Source organism: Haliotis rubra, unplaced genomic scaffold (genome assembly GCF_003918875.1).
Source record: "Haliotis rubra isolate DU_JTF1 unplaced genomic scaffold, ASM391887v1 Scf39, whole genome shotgun sequence".
In the NCBI taxonomy this organism is placed as follows: domain Eukaryota; kingdom Metazoa; phylum Mollusca; class Gastropoda; order Lepetellida; family Haliotidae; genus Haliotis; species Haliotis rubra.
The window spans coordinates 2,410,928-2,434,133 of record NW_025767068.1 but is presented as its reverse complement, the minus strand read 5'-3'; the positions used below and the strand labels follow the sequence as shown (position 1 = coordinate 2,434,133).

The following is a 23,206-nucleotide window of genomic DNA, read 5'->3' as shown; positions in this document are numbered from 1 at the left end:
TGAGTCAGTCGCTGGTGTTTCTATGCTAATGGGGAAGTGATCAGCATGTTTTATCGCGGCGAATATTGGTTCGCTCATCAGTCAGTTTTCTGGAATGGAGTTGTCACACAGGCAGGTAATACATCGTCAAATCGGAGCGTGAGACCATCCCAGTCCGCCAACACGGGGGTCAACACACTGACTATAGAACATGTCAACAGAGTATGTCTAGTTGTGTCGACACATACATTCTGTTTCATACTCACTTTCTATGAAATGATTTATTGTATTTACCCAATTAATAACAGGCATGGTTGTATTCAGTTCAAACACACATCACACAATTACTACAGATGCCACACATAACACAATTACAACAGATGCCACACATAACACAATTACAACAGATGCCACACATCACAGAATCAAAACAGATGCCACACATAACACAATTACAACAGATGCCACACATCACAGAAATAAAACAGTTGCCACACATCACACAATTACAACAGATGCCACACATCACAGAATTAAAATCAGATGCCACACATAACACAATTACAACAGATGCCACACATCACAGAATTAAAACAGATGCCACACATAACACAATTACAACAGATGCCACACATAACACAATTACAACAGATGCCACACATCACAGAATTAGAACAGATGCCACACATCAGACAATTACTACAGATGCCACACATCACACAATTACTACAGATGCAACACATCACACAATTACAACAGATGCCACACATCACACAATTACAACAGATGTCACACATAACACAATTAAAACAGATGCAACACATAACACAATTACAACAGATGCCACACATCACAGAATTAAAACAGATGCCACACATAACACAATTACAACAGATGCCACACATCACATAATTAAAACAGATGCCACACATAACACAATTACAACAGATGCCACACATCAGAGAATTAAAACAGATGTCACACATCACACAATTCTAACAGATGCACACATCACACAATTACAACAGATGCCACACAACACAGAATTACAACAGATGTCACACATCACACAATTACAACAGATGCCACACATCACATAATTAAAACAGATGCCACACATAACACAATTACAACAGATGCCACACATCAGAGAATTAAAACAGATGTCACACATCACACAATTCTAACAGATGCACACATCACACAATTACAACAGATGCCACACATCAGAGAATTAAAACAGATGTCACACATCACACAATTCTAACAGATGCACACATCAAACAATTACAACAGATGTCACATATCACAGAATTACAAAAGATGTCACACATCACACAATTTTAACAGATGTCACACATCACACAATTACAACAGATGCCACACATAACACAATTACAACAGATGTCACACATCACAAAATTACTACAGATGCCACATATCACAGAATTACAAAAGATGTCACACATCACACAATCACTACAGATGCCACACATCACAGAATTACAACAGATGTCACACATAACACAATTCTAACAAATGCACACATCACACAATTACAACAGATGTCACACATCACACAATTACAAAAGATGTCACACATCACACAATTACAACAGATGTCACACATCACACAATTACTACAGATGCCACACATCACACAATTACAACAGATGTCACATATCACATAATTACAAAAGATGTCACACATCACACAATTCTAACAGATGCACACATAACACAATTACAACCGATGCCACATATCACAGAATTACAAAAGATGTCACACATCACACAATTACTACAGATGCCACACATAACACAATTACAACAGATGTCACACATCACAGAATTACTACAGATGCCACACATCACACAGTTACTACACATACCTCACACCGCACCACACAGTATCACACTACATCTCACATATCACACACTGCACCACACACTAAATCATCTCACATACCACACACCGCACCACACACTAACACACGACATCTCACATACCACACACAGCACCACACACTAACACACTACATCTCGGAAACCATACACCGCACCACACACTATCACACTACATCTCACAGACCACACACCGCACCACACACTAGCACACTACATCTCACATACCACACACCGCACCACAAACTAACACACTACATCTCACAGACCATACAAAGCACCACACACTAGCACACTACATCTCACATACCACACACCGCACCACACACTAGCACACTACAACTCACATACCACACACCGGACCACACACTAGCACACTACATCTCACATACCACACACCACACCACACACTAGCACACTACATCTCACATACCACACACCGCACCACACACTAGCACACTACATCCCACATACCACACACCGCACCACACACTAGCACACTACAACTCAAATACCACACACAGCACCACACACTAGCACACTACATCTCACATACCACACACCGCACCACACACTCGCACACTACATCTCACACATACCACACACTAGCACACTACATCTCACATACCACACACTGCACCACACACTAGCACACTACATCTCACAGACCACACACCGTACCACACACTAGCACACTACATCTCAAATACCACACACCGCACCACACACTAACACACTACATCTCACATACCACACACCGCACCATACACTAGCACACTACATCTCACAGACCATACACCGCACCACACACTAGCACACTACATCTCACATACCACACACTGCACCACACACTAGCACACTACAACTCACAGACCACACACCGCACCATACACTAGCACACTACATCTCACAGACCATACACCGCACCACACACTAGCACACTACATCTCACATACCACACACCGCACCACACACTAGCACACTACAACTCACATACCACACACCGCACCACACACTAGCACACTACAACTCACATACCACACACAGCACCACACACTAGCACACTACATCTCACATACCACACACCGCACCACACACTACACCACTGCACACTAGCACACTGCATCTCACATACCACACACAGCACGCACACACACTAGCACACTACATCTCACATACCACACACTGCACCACACACTAGCACACTGTATCTCACTACTGCACACTACATCTCAAATACCACACACTGCACCACACACTAGCACACTACATCTCACATACCACACACAAAGCACCACACTAGCACACTACATCTCACATAGCACACACTGTGTACCACACACTAGCACACTGCATCTCACATACCACACACAACCCGCACCACACACTAGCACACTACATCTCACATACTGCACACACGCACCATACACTAGCACACTACATCTCACATACCACACACCGTACCACACACTAGCACACTACATCTCACATACCACACAACCCGCACCACACACTAGCACACTACATCTCACATACTGCACACACCGCACCACACACTAGCACACTACATCTCACATACCACACACCGTACCACACACTAGCACACTACATCTCACATACTGCACACACGCACCATACACTAGCACACTACATCTCACATACCACACACCGTACCACACACTAGCACACTACATCTCACATACCACACAACCCGCACCACACACTAGCACACTACATCTCACATACTGCACACACGCACCACGACACATAAGCCACATGCCAGAAACTAAAGACAATGCACCAACCATCCACTAAAGACCCTCCATAACACGGCATACCATACAACAAACAATATCACCTCAGAAATTACTATAGACGAAACAGCACACGTGTCCACAGCTCACCACACAACACTACACACAGCATAACTCCAAACAACACATGCACAAGTGCAAAATACACATCACTGCATGCTATACGACACGTAACACTACAGACACACACTACAATATTACACAACACTACAGACAGTATAACTCCAAACAACACATGCACAAGTGCAAACTACACATCACTTCATGCTATACGACATGTAACACTACAGACACACACTACAATATTACACAACACTGCAGACAGCATAACTCCACACAACACATATACAAGTGCAAACTACACATCACTGCATGCTATACGACATGTAATACTAAAGACACACACTACAATATTACACAACACTACAGACAGCATAACTCCAAACAACACATATACAAGGGCAAACTACACATCACTGCATGCTATACGACATGTAACACTACAGACACACACTACATTATTACACAACACTACAGACAGCATAACTCCAAACAACACATATACAAGGGCAAACTACACATCACTGCATGCTATACGACACGTAACACTACAGACACACACTACAATATTACACAACACTACAGACAGCACGAACACGCCACACCGACAAAATCAGACATTGTACTCAGTCTCATTCAGGATATTGTCCTTGATCTTCAGGGGAGAAGCAGAATTCTATTTGTAAACTTCCTTCGTTCCAAAACGGGAAAGAAGAATCTGCCGTGAGATTGCATCCCAAAATGTTCGCTAGACAGTGTGGCTGTCAGCAGACAGAGGTGTTGGGAAAAGAATTATCAGGATCCTGTTTTTTTCATAACAAAAGTGCAGTGCTCGAAAAAACACCACAAAAAACAATCGGCAATTAGGCGGAACGTATTATGGGCTATACATTATTCATTTCAATTTGAAACTTCTCACAGTGTCCTAGCCATGTTGAATGTGATCGACTGACACTGTGACTCACCCATGTTGAATGTGATCCACTGACACTGTGGGTCATCCATGTTGAATGTGATCCACTGACACTGTGGCTCAGCCATGTTGAATGTGATCGACGGACACTTTGGCTCAGCCATGTTGAATGTGATCAACTATCGTCCTGACAAAATATTATTATTTTTCTTTGATGACGTTAAACGTTCACATGAGATAGTTCTGCTCTCTGAAAACGGAGCAAGTGTTTTCAGAAGACTAATAATTCATAAATGGGTCATTACAGTACAACCGGAAATTATTGAGAATTTAAGATTGTAATTTATTTTTTTTCACTCATTACTCACGTATTAAATGTGAATAGTAGCAGAACATAACTCCAGATTCAAAGACAGGTGAACAGTTAGTATTTTGTCAAGTCACCATGGGCAGCAATGCAGGCTTCAATGCGGCGGGGCATACCACTAATCAAAGAAGTTAGAAAGTCGTGGTCCATGCTGTCCCAATATCGGACCACCTCTTCTTTCATTTCAGCCATATTTGTCAGATTTTTCTTATTGACACTTTCCTTCATAAGTCCCCAAACATTTTCTATTGGATTTAGGTCAGGGCTATAGCTTGGCCAATCTAATAATGTCATATTTTGGGTCCGAAACCAGGCCTGTGAATGCTTTGAACGATGTTTTGGGTCGTTGTCCTTCTAAAATCCAAAACTTTCCATAGAACACGTGAGCAGATGGAAGTAAATGCCCCTCGAGAATATCTGTGTACCGCTCACTGTTCATATTCCCTTCAAATACACAGAGGGGTGTTGCCCCTAACACAGATATGCCACCCCATACGTTAAATTTCGGACTGTACTTTGGGAGCTGATACAAAGGTTTTTCAGTTTGTTTGGTCCAGAATTTCAGTGTATTAGGAAACAGCCACACAGAACTTTCATCTGAAAAAATCACATTGTCCCAGTTAATATTTCTATGCTGTAAGCACCAGTTCAACCTTCGCTCCTTTTGTTTAGGTTTAATGATCGGTGATGGAATTCCTCGACTTTTCTGCCAACCCATTGCATGCAACTCAGTTCTAATTGTCTCCTTACAGACAGCCACAGTTCCTCTATTAATCATATCCAGCCTTAAGTTTTCTAAACCCCTTCGTTTGTTTTTAGAAACAAGAATACCAAGCCGTCTCCTGTCACCGACAGTCAATTTTCTGGGCCTACCTGCGCCTCCCTGGTGCTCAATGCCATATCAATTTGCAATATTTTTCAAAACACGATAAACAGTGGACAAAGGGATGCCTGTTCTACTTGAAATCACTTTAGCTGATCTGATGTCCTTGTTATAACACTCTAAAATCAACTTCCCCTTCTCTAAATCACCAATACTGAGGATCACTGAAAATGTCGTCTGCTAGCAAATAAAGAAAGGGGGATAACTCTTCACAAACTAATGAAAAAGGATTAACGGAGTTGTCTCTTGAATGAAACCAAACACTTGATAGCTGGTCAAGGTTGTTTATACTAGAAATCCAATTAAACATATTCCTAATATTCTCAATAATTTCTGGTCATACTATATATACCGTCTGTGTTAACATAATGTAACGGACAGCGCAGAAGAAAGGATATATATAAATATGTAGTCATTGGTGGTGTGAATGTATTCCAACTTTGTATTGATGTGACCATTCATTATTCATATATCTGTGATTAGTAACATAGCCTACTTCAAAGGAATATTCCCTACGTTTGTTACCGGGTCTGGCAGCAGCTTTAATCAGTCGGAATAATTCCTGAGACCAATATCATGGCCTTCACTGAAATGTCTCGCAACATGCAAGGGTGTTTCTTTTTCCGATATTAAAAGCAACAATTTGAATGTATCAAAGGTTCCCTGTGAAATACTGGATGCTCCAATTCCGGTTATTTATAGATTTCTTTCAACTCTGTAATAAGAATGTGGTAATATTACAAATAATTTAATCTTTTGGTAAAACCTAGCTCAGAACAGAAGATTGTTTTCCGCCATTACACTGATTGAATGGGTGGGTTTTTGGTATTCCTTCGTCTGTTCAATTTCCCAGAGTGGAATTGGATGTGCGGATTTTATCACAGGATTGTGTAATATTTGCTATGTCCGTGGTAATATATGTAATTATGTCAATCTTCCCGATTATTTTGGAATGCTGGATCAACTCGCAGTGTAATAGCACTGGTTTTCTGACTTTTAATAGTACACCTGATTTAGTTATAGCAATAACACTGGGTAGTAGTAAGATATCAAATATAACTGTAAATATCTTCTTTCAACAGGGCTAAATATGATAATTTCAACGTTTTTAAAAGCCTTCTGGTAGACCCTGATAAATGACTCTTTCTATTGTCAAAATGTGAATGTCGACAGGTGTGATAGGTGAAGTGTGATTTATCTGGAACATGGCTGACAGAGATAGCAGATAAATATTCCAAGTCGAGGAAATACAAAGTCACGCTAAAGCCACCATGTCAGAGATGCGATAGTGTCATTACGTTTATCAAATCAGGGCATCAACTTGCATTCTTCAAACTCTTTCTCCCCTCCTTGAAATCCCAACTTCCAACATTCAAACTCTTTCTCCCCTCCTGGCAACTATCACTATCACTCCCTTTCTTCAAATCCCGCTCCCTCCTTTAAAACCATTTTCTCTTCACCGACAATCCTGCCATGGTACGATGCCTGCATCTGGGAGAGTTAATGCTAGAAGTCTATACATAAACAGGGTCGGTGAGGTATTATTGAATTCATCCTCGCGCAAACAAAATTATTTCAATATTAATGGAAACTGCTATCTTACATGACGCATTAGGATTTTTAATGATGAAACATCGTCTCCTTTGTGACATGAATGCACCTAATAATGCTGTTTGTTATGTTAATCATAACACACCCAAAACAACCTAGTGATTAAGTGTGTGCAAATGTTGATAATCAGCGAACGTGGGCCTTTCATTTCCTTTCATCATTTGGTCGTCATTTAATAATCCTCTGTGTGTCTCAACCAATATGAAGATAAAGCAATGTCTTCCGTCTTATCTCAACTCAACCAGAACCAGATCGATAAAATGCCCTATTTATGAAATCAATTATCATTTGTACTATTCTTTCTGAACATCGTAAAATCCATAGACACGGATGTTGACGCTAATCAGGACACTGCCTCCCGCTGGGGAAGTAGAAGCAGTAGAAGTTGAAGTGGTGACAGCAGCAGAGGTAGTGTTAGTAGTAGCAGGAACAGGAGCAGTAGTAGTAGTTACAGCAACAGTAGCAGTGGTGGCGGTGGTAGTAGTAGCTACAGCAACAGTAGCAGTGGTGGCGGTGGTAGTAGTAGTTACAGCAACAGTAGCAGTGGTGGCGGTGGTGGTAGTAGTTACAGCAACAGTAGCAGTGGTGGCGGTGGTGGTAGTAGCTACAGCAACAGTAGCAGTGGTGGCGGTGGTGGTAGTAGTTACAGCAACAGTAGCAGTGGTGGCGGTGGTAGTAGTAGCTACAGCAACAGTAGCAGTGGTGGCGGTGGTGGTAGCAGTAGTAGCAGGAGCAGATGTTGCAGTAGAAGGAACAGTTACAGCAACGGTAGTAGTAGCTAGTAGTAGTAGCTTGGACAATAGTAGTAGTAGTAGTAGTAGTAGTAGTAGTAGTAGTAGTAGTAGTAGTAGTAGTAGTAGTGCATGCTCAAAGCGCTAACACATTATTGTCAGGCATAACCCAAGCTGCACGTTAGGCGCTAGAAGGTTATAGTCACATGATTTATCCCACCGGGTACCCACTTTCTGCTGGGTGAACAGAGGCACCCATCCAAGGGCTCTCCGCGCCTAACGTTGCTTAACTTCAACTGATTGTGACCTGAGCTCTATGCACGTACATTGCCACACATCGCCACAGATAGTGTATGTACGCAACGAGAGGTGTAGCATATTCTGACGATGTGGAAGAAGTGTGCGTGATAGAAGTGGTAGTAGCGTCAGTAGAACCCACAACATGATACGAAAGCAATATCAAATATCCTGATCATGGGGAAGCGTCCCTCTCATGGAAGCGCCCCGTGTCACTGGAACACATTTTCCCCACAGAGTGATTATCTATGAGGTGCCTCACAGACCGGCGTTCCTATATACTGTACAGTGTAAATAGAGAGCTAAACGTCACCATCTGTTTCTATTGGCTATCGTCCTGCTAGCCTCCGTCCACCTTAGTCTGTATTTCATTCGTTATCATCACGATAACATCAAATATAATTAATACTGGGACTGTTATGTCAATATGAAGTCACGCACGGCCGGTGGCACCGGTTCGTATTGTTAGCGGTAATAGTAATAGTAATAGTAATAGTAATAGTAATAGGTGCAGTAGTTTCAGTAGCAGCAGTAACACCAGCAGTAAGTAGTAGCTGTAGTAGTGGCGGTAGCAGAAGCAGCAGCTGCTGTAATAACAGCATCAGCAGCAACAGCAACATCACATACCTGGTTGATTGAACAATCAATTTCGTAAATAACGCGGGACAATAAAAATCACCGTCATTCTCGTTGTACATACCGGTTGTATTCACTATTACTACAAGATTACATTTTCTATAAAATCAAATCTACATGTGAGAACACTGACGGAAGAACTTCCAGTCTGACATTAACCTCACCCCCAGCGGATCGAACAGGAGTGGGTAATGTCGAGGGACAATGTGACTCCTTGTCACCGCTGAAGCTCAAGGACAGAAGTTCACCAAAATGTGGGGAAACATGCTCTCTTTCGCCACCCAGTAAACCAGCACGGCGTGGATAATCCTTTGTTATCCAACAATCGCTGTTGCCAAACACAACAATTAATCGAGACTCGCGGAAAATTTTAATTAGATCGCCTCCGGAGACTCTGTTCATGTTAAGAGTTTTAATGTTTCATGACAGTTTTGAAAGGTTGAACAAAGCAATCCTGAGCGGCTTCGCTGAGTCACACACTCATTAATAATTCGCCCGAGAAAACTAGTCTGTTTACTGGAGTCTAAGAACGCAGCGCTGTACTAGGGACAGGAGCGGGTAAGGTGGAAACAGAAACAACTGAATATATTCTGGCAGATTGGTGGATACGATTTTAGGGGTGGGTACGGACATTGGGGTGTGGTCGGATACAGACATGGGGTGTGGGTAGGGTGTGGGTGGATACAGACAGGGTGTGGGTGGGTGGTAAGGAGGTCGAGGTGGGTGGATACAGACAGGGGATGTGGGCGGGTGGTAAGGAGGTCGAGGTGGGTGGATACAGACAGGGGATGTGGGTGGGTGGTAAGGAGGTCGAGGTGGGTGGATACAGACATGGGGTGTGGGTCGATGGGTGGATACAGACATGGGGTGTGGGTAGGTGGGTGGATACAGACAGGGGTGTGGGTAGGTGGGTGGATACAGACAGGGGCGTGGGGAGGTGGGTGGATACAGACAGGGGTGTGGGTAGGTGGGTTGATACAGACACGGGGTGTGTGGGTAGGTGGGTGGATACAGACATGGGGTGTGGGTAGGTGGGTGGATACAGACAGGGTGTGTTGGTGGTCGAGGTGGGTGGATACAGAGAGGGGTGTGTTGGTGGTAAGTCGAGGTGGTGGATACAGACAGGGATGTGGGTGGTAAGAGGTCGAGGTGGTGGATACAGACAGGGGTGTGGGTAGGTAGGTTGATACAGACATGGGACGTGTGGGTAGGTGGGTTGATACAGACACGGGGTGTGTGGGTAGGTGGGTGGATACAGACATGGGGTGTGGGTAGGTGGGTGGATACAGACAGGGTGTGTTGGTGGTCGAGGTGGGTGGATACAGAGAGGGGTGTGTTGGTGGTAAGTCGAGGTGGTGGATACAGACAGGGATGTGGGTGGTAAGAGGTCGAGGTGGTGGATACAGAAAAGGCTGTAGGTAGGTGGGTTGGGATGTCGAGGTGGGTGGATACAGACATGGGCTGTGGGTAGGTGGGTGGATACAAACAGGGGTGTGGGTAGGTGGGTGGATACAGACAGGGGTGTGGGTAGGTGGGTTGATACAGACAGGGTTGTGTGGGTAGGTGGGTTGATACAGACAGGGTGTGGGTGTTCGAGGTGGGTGGATACAGAGAGGGGTGTGGGTGGTAAGGAAGTCGAGGTGGTGGATACAGACATGGGGTGTGGGTAGGTGGGTTGGGAGGTCGAGATGGGTGGATACAGAGAGGAGTGTAGGTAGGTGGGTTGGGAGGTCGAGATGGGTGGATACAGAGAGGGGTGTGTAGGTAGGTGGGTTGGGAGGTCGAGGTGGGTGGGTACAGAGAGGGGGTGTGTGGTAGGTAGGTGGGTGGGGAGTTCGAGGTGGGTGGATACAGAGAGGGGGTGTGTAGGTAGGTGGGTTGGGAGGTCGAGGTGGGTGGATACTGAGAGGGGTGTAGGTAGGTGGGTTGGGAGGTCGAGGTGGGTGGATACAGAGAGGGGTGTATGGGTAGGTGGGTTGGGAGGAGGTCGAGGTGGGTGGGTACAGAGAGGGGGTGTAGGTAGGTGGGCTGATAGGTCAGAGATGGGTGGATACAGAGAGGGATGTGTGGGTAGGTGGGTGGGGGGGAGGTCGAGGTGGGTGGATACAGAGAGGGGTGTAGGTAGGTGGGTTGGGAGGTCGAGATGGGTGGATACAGAGAGGGGTGTGTGTAGGTAGGTGGGTTGGGATGTCGAGGTGGGTGGGTACAAGAGAGGGGTGTAGGTAGGTGGGCTGTTAGGTCAGAGATGGGTGGATACAGAGAGGGGTGTGTGGGTAGGTGGGTGGGAGTTCGAGGTGGAGTGGATACAGAGAGGGTGTGTGGGTAGGTGGGTTGGGGAGGTCGAGGTGGGTGGATACTGAGAGGGGGTGTAGGTAGGTGGGTTGGGAGGTCGAGGTGGGTGGATACAGAGAGGGGTGTATGGGTAGGTGGGTTGGGAGGTCGAGGTGGGTGGGTACAGAGAGGGGGTGTAGGTAGGTGGGCTGATAGGTCGAGATGGGTGGATACAGAGAGGGATGTGTGGGTAGGTGGGTGGGGAGGTCGAGGTGGGTGGATACAGAGAGGGGTGTAGGTAGGTGGGTTGGGAGGTCGAGGTGGGTGGATACAGACAGGGGTGTGTAGGTAGGTGGGTTGGGAGGTCGAGGTGGGTGGGTGCAGAGAGGGGGTGTAGGTAGGTGGGCTGTTAGGTCGAGATGGGTGGATACAGAGAGGGTGTGTGTGGGGTAGGTGGGCTGTTAGAGTCGAGATGGGTGGATACACAGAGAGGGTGAAGGTAGAGCAGGTTGGGAGGTCCGAGGTGGGTGGATACAGAGAGGTGGGTGGGTAGGTGGGTTGGGAGGAGTCGAGGTGGGTGGATACAGAGAGGGGTGTGTGGGTAGGTGGGTTGGGAGGTCGAGATGGGTGGATACAGAGAGGGGTTTGTGGGTAGGTGGGTTGGGAGGTCGTGGTGGGTGGATACAGAGAGGGGTGTTGGTAGGTGGGTTGGGAGGTCGAGGTGGGTGGATACAGAGAGGGTGTGTGTGGGTAGGTGGGTTGGGAGGTCGAGATGGGTGGATACAGAGAGGGGTGTAGGTAGGTGGGTTGGGAGGTTGAGGTGGGTGGAAACAGAGAGGGGTGTGTGGGTAGGTAGGTTGGGAGGTCAAGGTGGGTGGATACAGAGAGGGATGTAGGTAGGTGGGTTGGGAGGTCGAAGTTGGTGGAAACAGAGAGGGGTGAAGGTAGACGGGTTGGGAGGTCGAGGTGGGTGGATACAGAGAGGGGTGTAGGTAGGTGGGTTGGGAGGTCGAGGTGGGTGGATACAGAGAGGGGTGTAGGTTGGGAAGTCGAGGTGGGTCAGATAATGTGGTTGAGTGGTTGTGACATGAGTTGGTGTGGGGATGGACACCGAGATGTGGTGTGGGTTGATGCGGTTAGTGTATCCGAATTCTGAGGAGGATGGATACAAAGATGGGGATGGACGGATACGAAGGGGCTTGGCTAGAAAGTCACGATGGTGTAGGTTAAACCGAAGATTGGGTAGGGTGATAAGATGATGATGAGGTTTTGCGAAGAGGAGAGGGTTGGCACAGACATCATAGTGGGGTTTGTTTGGGGGTTGTTGTTGTTTTTGTTTTGTTTTGTTTTGTTTGTTTTTGTTTTGTTTTTTGTTGTTGTTGTTTGTTTGTTTGTTGTTGTTTTTTTTGGGGGTATTTGTTGGTTTTGTGGGTTTTGTTGGGGTTTTTTAATACTAGCGGGGAATTCCTTTTCCTATGCATTGTTTGAATCAGACACTAACATGTACATGATTGCATGTAAAGACAACTGGATACCACTCCAAAGGACATTACATCTAGAAAGATTTGTCATATTCAAAATATTCACATAAGTTTCTACTGTACGCTCTGAATACAGGTTCGTTATAATTGCATCAGAATTCATTTTAGCAAGAAACGATTTTCGAAAAGAACAGGTCGAAGATAATTATTCGTCTGTGCTAACATAGAATTACAATCTGATATAAATATTTCACAATAACATTCTATTAATGGTGTATTTTACGTGTTTTTGTCAACTCTTTTTATCGTCCACTGTATCGTCACATCTGTAATTATCTTCGATTAGAATATAAAGTATGTATGAATACAAAATATGGTATCGGGAGATTATTATGCTTCTAATTTCCTGCAGCTTCCATCAATAAACCACTGCTTAGGGCTATAACTCTCAGACATTGTCAGGCGCCGTTCCCAGACACATCGGACAGCCACGAGCACCTGCAGGCAATGACGTCATAGCTTGAGCGTCAAACAATAGACAATGATTCTTGAAGCATGATCTCCAGATTGCTTTAGATGATGCCAGTGCAGAGGTTAGGAAATTGAAATGTGAACATTGCGGATAAAAATCAGTTAATGCTGTTTTAATCTAATTGTATTAACAATGAGATCAGAATTATATTGTTTTTATCCAAATCTCTGATAACAGTTTTCCGTTTCAGAATACGTTCAGATTCCAAAACACAGTTTTATGAGAGAAAAACATAAGGATATTAAAGGTTAAGTCGTTGATATGATAACTGTAGGCAAACATTAGATCACTATTAAGTATTTCATTAATAGGGTATATTTCTTGAAAACAAAATTACTTTGCGTTCACTAACCGTCTATGTAATATACGCTTTGAGATTTAAAGGCACGAAACATACACAAAATGCATCTCAAAGACAATTATGGTTATACTACCAAAAGACGTTACGAATATCCAAAGATTAGCGACAGATCCATCAAGACACCTGATCTGGCTTGACCATCAACACCTGGACCTGATCTGGCTTGACCATCAACACCTGGAGCGACTGGACATCGTGGTTAACGTTTTGGCTGGCCAAACCTTGTGCAATTCCCAAAAGGATTATTCTGTGTAAAGCCCATTCTTGGTGTCCCGCTCCGTGATATGTACTACCAAAGTTTGCTGAGGATCACTGTTGTAAGACGAAATACGTCAAATTGTGTACATCTGTTGAAATAGCAAATACAAAGGCACTCACGGAACAAGTCCGCTGACATATGGCACACAATACCCAGTAACACGATGAGACCAGTGGTCACTTAGACCACCCGTCACATTGAGAGTATCTCACATTGTGACACGACGATCTGTGAAGACAGTATCTAGATTCATCAGCAAAAGCCGCTGGAGCCCAGACCCGGTCTGATGTGACCTTCAGTCCACCTGCCTGCCTGCCTACATAGCAGTGGGGTGCACGTGTACTCCGATACCAATCACTTGCTGAGTGTAATCCAGTGACTGACAGTGTGAGCATGGATTTGATTCCCTGTGTGGTAGAACTCAGAATCGCTGAGTACCAGATCCAAACACCTGGTGTTTATTCTCTGCCCTGCCAATCTCACTTTGACTCACACCAAAGACGTTTGTAAGTTGGCGTAATGATGACACAGTTTAAACATCCCTTGTAATCTTCGGTCGTCGAACGTCGACGCGGAGGGACTTTATTGCATGCAGTTGCTGAAATCCTCAGCATCTATATGTCGTGATTTCTGATAATGATGAGCAATGATTCTGTGACGATACGTCCAAACATAGGTTTTACAACAGTTGGTACACGCCGTGTCCACGACTGTAGACATTGGCCCAGTTAACATTGGTATCATATTGTGCTTACCCATCATGGAGTACCGGGACATTTCAATCATTATTTATATAACATTTGTTTTCCTTTTGTATTATCAACTGATCATGAACTTGATCCCAAGCAAACTTTGAGTAGAAATATTACGAAAAGAGGTGTAAAACTCACTCACTCATACATCAACAACTAAGTGTTGCTGCCGCTTCAGCGGATCCTGCAAAAGAGGATGCAGGATGCTCATCCCAGTGTTGAAGCACAATCATCATGTTGGCGTATAAATAGATACAACGAAACCCATTAATACAGTTACGCATATTGTGCTAACAAACCAAGAATGTCTTCTGAACAACGTGCTGACATTTGGGAGTTTAGTGCAGCCATTCCACTAGGCTAACGCTTAATCCCTGAATATATAATTATAATTTTGATAGCAACAAATAAACCCATTTAAATTGAAAGGGGCCGAAGGCAGACCAGAGATTCAGAACCTGTGAAAATTTAGACTTGCTTCATTTAGGGCTTTCATTGCAGGGAGGGCTAGGCATAAGGGAAAGTAATGTGGTTCAGGGACTGTGAGACAGACTACCATTCCACCATCCACACATCTACTCGCCGCCCCCATGCCCAGTCCGTCCCTTCACACTTGTTGCTGCTGCTGTTGGTGTTGATGCTGACGGATCAAATGACGACGTAATTTAATCTGTTGCATATACATTTACACAGTACATGGCATGTTATACTGTTCAGACCACTAAACAATAAATCCTGAGTCTCATTTTATAGATTGCCGTCATGAGTTATCTGTCTAGTAGCCCAAACAGTGCCATGTCTAATTGTCTGTGTCCGGGATCACAGCACAGTACACAGTGTCTATCAGTAAATCGATTTATTACAACAATGTGGCAACAAAAATATATCAACCAACTGGCCTCGTTAGTAAATTAGGTCTTAAATACTGGTCCCGTTGGAGCAACTATCCACTGAAGTGGATAACAGTTTATTTATTTCACGGTATAGTTTTGAAATACGTTTGGCGGACATATTGACACTGACGATCCGCCTACAGCTGATGATATCACACGGGTTTGCTTTGGAACTCAGCCAGAAAGAAAACCCTTCGTGGCCTATGTGTGATAACCCCGCTTCCTGGGCCAGAACTCCAGTAATAAAAACATCCTCAAGATGGATTAGTCTTAGATTCGGCAAGACATTCAGTAAAAGTTGTAACGCTAGTTTGGACATGACGTACCCACCCCCGGCAACATAAGGGGGGAAGGTATCTGCCGGGAAGACGGTATAAGGCACTGACCACTCGTCCCTAGGGTCTCTTATGACCCGAGCACTTGAACTGAGAGCCCCCAATATTTGTTTTGATCCGATGACCCCCCTCCTCAGCTCACTCAGTAAATATGGCACATTTAAATAAATGTCATCATCACACTTCATGTAATACCGAGTCCTGGGCACGTTCTGCACGACCCAATCCATTCCTTTAATTACTTTCCGTGAAAGATTCCTGTAGTCTTCGACAACATCAACTTGGACTAAATCCCCGTGTATTACAACTTCCCGTCTTATTAATTCCTGCCAAGAACCATCAGTCGTCGTCCCGACTAGAAACACGATTGCCGCACCACCCAAATGTTTGACATCGTTGCCCCATGTTGCCCTTATCGTCTGCCTCAACTGCACGTGCTCTGGATGCGAGCAGACGACAATTACCACAGTCAAACTAGACGCAAATCGAAGATCAGTATGGGAGTCAGATAAGGAGTGATTTTTCTTTTTATCGATTTTGTGTTTGGTATCATCGAAACCGAGGTAATTCCGTTTTTTAAGGAAATCCCCATCCTGTAGAGAATGGCGAAATAACAAATGTCTGTCATCGAGTTCCGATATGCCTTCGTCTACCGCCGTTTCCTCCACAACGCTCCGGATCGAACCCAGCTGGCTGTCCATTAGGAAAAAACACAAAATGCACAAAACAATTACACAGATATTTTTTGTCTTCCGAATCGACAGTTGTGGCCTCCGTCCCTTAAGAAATAGGCACACTTTCATTTCCAACTTGGTAAATAACCTTCGCACCAATCGATTAAGTAGATCCAAAACGCCTCTCAATGGACACAGACAGGCTCTCTTCAGCATGTACAGCATTGGGAAAAACACACGGATAAACATCCATTGTCAGGCAGGAGATAACTTCACTAAAGTTCACACACAAAAAGTAAGATTACTCTCTCCAATCAATTAAACCAATCGATCAGCCCCACAACCTAAGTTCATGCCTTGTGAACTCAGAACACATCCAGGATATAGTGGGGCACATGCTAATACACAGATGACATATTCCAAGTTCTTTTAAAAGCTATAAATATTTGATCCTTGTACACCAATTCAGTCCAGTTCAGGGAATTAAATATCTCCCAGTTTAAAATCCGTGAAAATGGCAAAAGGACATCCCTGTAAGCAATGCACTGATCTTGAACATTCACTTTGAATTATGTCGGTTAATCAAACACATACAAATCCCATATCGTTTGAAGCTGACACAGTCATTCCCGAAGTAAAGTCGCTGTGTAGTGTTGTTGCCGCCCCGTCAGTGATGTAACTGCAGCCGCCGCATGTGCAGTTGTCCTACTCCGTCACAACTCGAACAAAGCACCAGGCAAAGGGCACCTGCTATTAACTGCCTTTGTTCACCTGTGATCGGCCAAACGTTTTGCCGGTGAAGCAGTTCATCCTTGTATTAGCGCCCACCGATCCGTCAAACAACAGCTGGTCGTGGTAGATGAATACTTCTCTTTTCTTTGCAGACTGTGCATTAAATATGACTGAGTTCTAAGGAGTCCTTGAGGGTTTTTTCACACCACGGTCGATTTAAAGGCTGTATTTGCTTTTTCTTACACGCAAACATCTCCAAAGCACATTTAGCTGTTGTTTAATGGTCCTATGACAAGTCATAAAAATGGGACTTGTCTTTTCCAATACTGCCCTTTTTATTCGAGTGTACTTGGATAAAGCTTCTTGTCCGACTGCAAATCCTAGAAATGTGCTTCAGCCCATGTTCTCGGGTTTAAATGGACACATCAATCGATCCAGCTCTTCCAAAGTAATTCTGTGACCGATATGTTCGGCCCTGCCTCCATTGTCTATCTTATTTCATATCCGATACATTTGTCTTCTAACGTAGCAGATGGACTTGCAGCTAATCCTCCAAGCAGGCCAGTAAATCAGACTCAAAAGTATTCCTTACTTTTCCAGCACCCCGGGACAACTGCCGCTTGTCCTGCCCCTCCGCCTCCGGCTTACATATGAATCACTCAGTCCTCCGTCTTCATCCAAACAATAGTAATTAGCAACAACCCAGTGATCCATGACTTTGCTTCGATCAATGAGAAGACTCGGTATAATAACTGGATGTCAAACCAAGTTAGCCTAATTGCTTCCCCTGCAGTTGATGCAACAGTTCCCCTAGTGGCCGCTCTTTAACTAATCGATCTGAGCGTGTTGCTCGAGATATCAAAGATTGCATGGACAGGCTAGATTTTCTCAGTGAACGCTCGGCGCCAAAACGCGGTCTCAGGCATTCATCAGAATCGGACTTTTCCAACTTTGATCCATCAGCTTGCCCCATCAGTCATAACTGTTGGAAGAATCTTTGTCGTCTGCTCGGCATTAAAGGCGGGAACTGCAGCAAGCACTGGAAATTTATGTTGTACATATCGTGGAATTCCCTTCACGGCATTGAGCATATGGGAATCGATTATGTGTGAACGGTGGATTAATGGTCTCAAATGTCGCCGAGTCTGTACGGGGAAGCTTGCCAGTAATGTATCCTTGAACTGTGTCTTTCTGACACGTTTCCCTGTGTGTCATTGGGTGACGCCCGATAAAAGTTCAAATCTTTCGTTTTCATTGTTTACGTGGATTTAGTCATATTCGAATGGACTTTAGCAAACGTTTAATAGGTCGATCCTTTTCGCGTCTTTTTTAAGACTGTTAAAGTGTACACTAGGATAAAATTAATACCCTGAAATATCTATAAGTTGTTATCATGTCAACCAATCTCGGATCACCGAAGAGGCGCGAGGACTGGAGGCATATATATATTAAGCTCTTTCTTCAGTTTTTAGTTTCTATATGCCGTGAAAAGCAGTTCAGTTATGACTGAACCATACATAGCGGATATTATAGGTTGTAAGACTGTCATAATAGCTCAGCATACATACCAGATACTACAGTCAGTTGCCATAATAACACTGTGGGCATACCAGATACTACAGTCAGTTGCCATAATAACACTGTGGGCATACCAGATACTACAGTCAGTTGCCATAATAACACTGTGGGCATACCAGATACTACAGTCAGTTGCCATAATAACACTGTGGGCATACCAGATACTACAGTCAGTTGTCATAATAACAACTGTGGGCATACCAGATACTACAGTCAGTTGCCATAATAACACTGTGGGCATACCAGATACTACAGTCAGTTGTCATAATAACACTGTGGGCATACCAGATACTACAGTCAGTTGTCATAATAACACTGTGGGCATACCAGATACTACAGTCAGTTGCCATAATAACACTGTGGGCATACCAGATACTACAGTCAGTTGCCATAATAACACTGTGGGCATACCAGATACTACAGTCAGTTGCCATAATAACACTGTGGGCATACCAGATACTACAGTCAGTTGCCATAATAACACTGTGGGCATACCAGATACTACAGTCAGTTGCCATAATAACACTGTGGGCATACCAGATACTACAGTCAGTTGTCATAATAACACTGTGGGCATACCAGATACTACAGTCAGTTGCCATAATAACACTGTGGGCATACCAGATACTACAGTCAGTTGCCATAATAACACTGTGGGCATACCAGATACTACAGTCAGTTGCCATAATAACACTGTGGGCATACCAGATACTACAGTCAGTTGCCATAATAACACTGTGGGCATACCAGATACTACAGTCAGTTGTCATAATAACACTGTGGGCATACCAGATACTACAGTCGGTTGCCATAATAACACTGTGGGCATACCAGATACTACAGTCAGTTGCCATAATAACACTGTGGGCATATCAGATACTACAGTCAGTTGCCATAAAAGTGAGTGAGTGCGTTTAGTTTTACGCCCCTTTTAGCAATATTCCAGCAATATCTCGGCGGGGGACACCAGAAATGAGCTTCACACATAGTACCCAAGTTGCCATAATAACACTGTGTGCATACCAGATACTACAGTCAGCCATCATTATATACCACTATGGGCATACGGATTTGTCTGGCAGAGGCTCCAACATTGCTACCCAAACCACACATACCCTTTTCCTCTCTGAATAATCTGATCAGGGCCCTCCTGGGGCCTTCTTGATCTTGAAGACCTAATGTACATAGGTACAGACTGCCTAACAACTTAGTCACAACAAGATCGGTACGGAAACGAATGCTATTTCCATCAGATGAGCCCGTTTTTGTAACAAACACAAGGTCGAGCTGAATTTATATTCAGTTGACGCGAGAAACAAGAGTAATTGCAGCTGCCCCAACCCTGCTAACTCTTCGGTCAGTGTTTGTATTAATAACTGAACCTTCACACCCCGCGAAATTGGTCATCGGAGATTTGAGATGAGGGATCGATTTGGATACGCGCATAATTTAGGAACACAGTTATTCCGGCTAGTACTGCTGATATTTGCAAATGATCTCTCTGGGATGGTTTAAGGGGCTATATAAGGTACCATATTACGCTAATGACAAATGCCCCCATTTCAAGACGCGGAATGCTACTATGGCGTGGTTGAATTTCAAATGGAAGTAAGGTTGGCAATTTTGCATCATTCCCCTTAAGATGTTTTTGAGTGGAATAATTTTATTCTGAAAATATCAGATTTCACACAGAGACGGAAATATGGAGCTTAGGGAATTCAATTCCTTGAAGATGCAATAAATTGTCCTTTCTGAGACCTGCCTGCAAGTGATCAGAGGAACGGTTCTCATGTCACTGTAATGAATATTCCGATTTTTTTTAAATGAAAGAAAACTCTGCAGCACATCGGTTCTAATTATGATTTACCGTCTGGATTTTTGGCATCTGTCGTCTTTAAATTATAGGACATAACATCTTTAAAAGACAGATCTGTGCCTTTGGGAGAAGCCACTGTAAATTAATGTCAAACAAAACTTTGGTGGTCATGCTCGTCATTAACCCCCACGCTGTTGATAAAGTACAATTTTTAGGGGAAGAGCTTTTCCTGGACTACACACCAGGCCCCGATTTCTCGAAACAAACTTAACTTTTTACTCAAATTTCAAACTGAGTTTGACAATTTGAAACAGCTGAATTTTTAACTCAACTGCATTTTTTAAATTAAAAAGCCCAAACAACTGAAGTAATCTAATTACTAAACTCAAATTGTCTACTATGTTTGAGTTTTAGTATTGATTTCAGTTTATTCTGGGAAATGCATTTTTCTGTGTTTTCTCAAATTTTAGTAAAAACTCTAACTTAAGTCAAAACTCAGACTTAAGTTTGTTTCAAGAAATTGGGGCCAGGTCAACACTGAACATTGCGCGTCACGGTGCAAATAGACTAAAGACTAAAGACAAAAAGGCGGTATTATAGGCGGAGTTCGATTGAATTAAATATCGGCATGTTGTTTGTAAATGTGCGTGCGTGTATGTGTGTGTGTGTGTGTGTGTGTGCGTGCGAGCGAGCAAGCGAGCGTGCGTGCGTACGTGCGTGCGTGCGCGCACGCACTTAACAAGTGTGTGCATATCTCAGGGTTTCATCTTGACCAACAAAATTAGGGGTCCACAGTACCCCCACTTGCTAATTTCAAGAGTCTTCACGTGAAGTCCAAGCGTCCTGTAAGGTTATGCAATGATGTGAATAATTCAGTGAACAGTGAAAATTATTGTCCGCCCCACATTGCTGCGTCGCGTAAAACCATAGTACCTGTGTCTCCCTTTGTGTGTGAATGTCTGTGTCTGTATCTGTGTCTCTATGTGTGTGCCTGTCTGTATGTGTGTGCGTGCGGGCGTCTGTGTCTCTTTATGTGTGTGTTACAAAATGCGTGCGTATCTGTGTCTCTATGTGTGTGCCTGCATGTGTGTGTGTGTGCGTGCGTGCGTGCGTCTGTGTCTCTTTATGTGTGAGTTACAAAGTACGTGCGTATCTGTGTCTCTATGTATGTGCCTGCCTGTATGTGTGTGCGTGCGTGCGTCTGTGTCTCTTTATGTGTTTGTTACAAAGTACATGCGTATGTGTGTGTGTGTGTGTGCCTGCCTGTATGTATGTGCATGCGTGCGTCTGTGTCTCTTTATGTGTGAGTTACAAAGTACGTGCGTATCTGTGTCTCTATGTATGTGCCTGCCTGTATGTGTGTGCGTGCGTGTGTGTGTCTCTTTATGTGTGTGTTACAAAGTGCGTGCGTATCTGTGTCTCTATGTGTGTGCCTGCCTGTGTGTGCGTGCGTCTGTGTCTGTATCTGTGCGTGTTACAAAGTGCGTGCGTATCTGTGTCTCTCTCTATGTGTGTGCGTGTCTCTCTCTGTGTGTGTGCGTTCGTGCATCTGTGTCTGTGTTACAAAGTGCGTGCGTATCTGTGTCTCTCTGTGTGTGCCTGTATGTGCGTGCGTGCGTGCATCTGTGTCTGTGTTACAAAGAGCGTGTGTATCTGTGTCTCTGTCTATGTGTGTGCCTGTCTCTCAGCGGGTTGGTGTGTACGTGTGTTGAGTGAACGCAAGGGAAAGGGCTAACCATGTAGAACAGCGACATGACTCTTGGTTACTGCAGATAACCAGAAACGATTCGGTAATGACGAACATTGATTCACGGAGTTCACATGATATACCTATTTTGAACACAACGGTAGATAAACTGATTGTATATTTTACATGACAGAAGTGGGTGAAGTTTTCGGGAACAAAGTGCAGTCGGCCGTGAGATTGTTTGATTAACTAAAGCGACGTAAAATCTTATTCTGTTTTCTAAAAGGATAGGTACGTGCGATTTTTACGTCCCCTTAAGCACAATTCCAGCAAATAATTGACTCCAAGAATGGAGTTCACGCCTTCGACTCATGCGAACATATGGAACCCGGATGGTTGAACGCTCCAACAGCAAGGCTACCAAGCTGCACAGAGTAAGATAATGCTTTTTTTCCAAAGGTTTAAATGTAATAATAATAATAATAATACACAAGATTTGTATAGCGCCTTAATTGCTTATTTAAAAACACTCTAAGTTAACATATAAAATACTGTTATACAGGTGGTATACAAGTGATGCTAAAAGATGAAACATCTAACACATGGTAAAACACATACAAGGAGTAACATTCTACAGCC

General features: G+C 44.0%; 1 protein-coding gene across 1 annotated transcript; it reads right to left on the bottom strand.

Annotated features, from left to right (window-relative positions):
* Positions 1–15,693: 15,693 nt before the first annotated feature.
* Positions 15,694–18,501, bottom strand: LOC124286698 (beta-1,3-galactosyltransferase 5-like). Its single transcript, XM_046723113.1, has one exon. The coding sequence runs from the start codon at positions 17,001–17,003 to the stop codon at positions 15,771–15,773; it is 1,233 nt and encodes a 410-aa protein (XP_046579069.1). The 5' UTR covers positions 17,004–18,501; the 3' UTR covers positions 15,694–15,770.
* Positions 18,502–23,206: the final 4,705 nt, after the last annotated feature.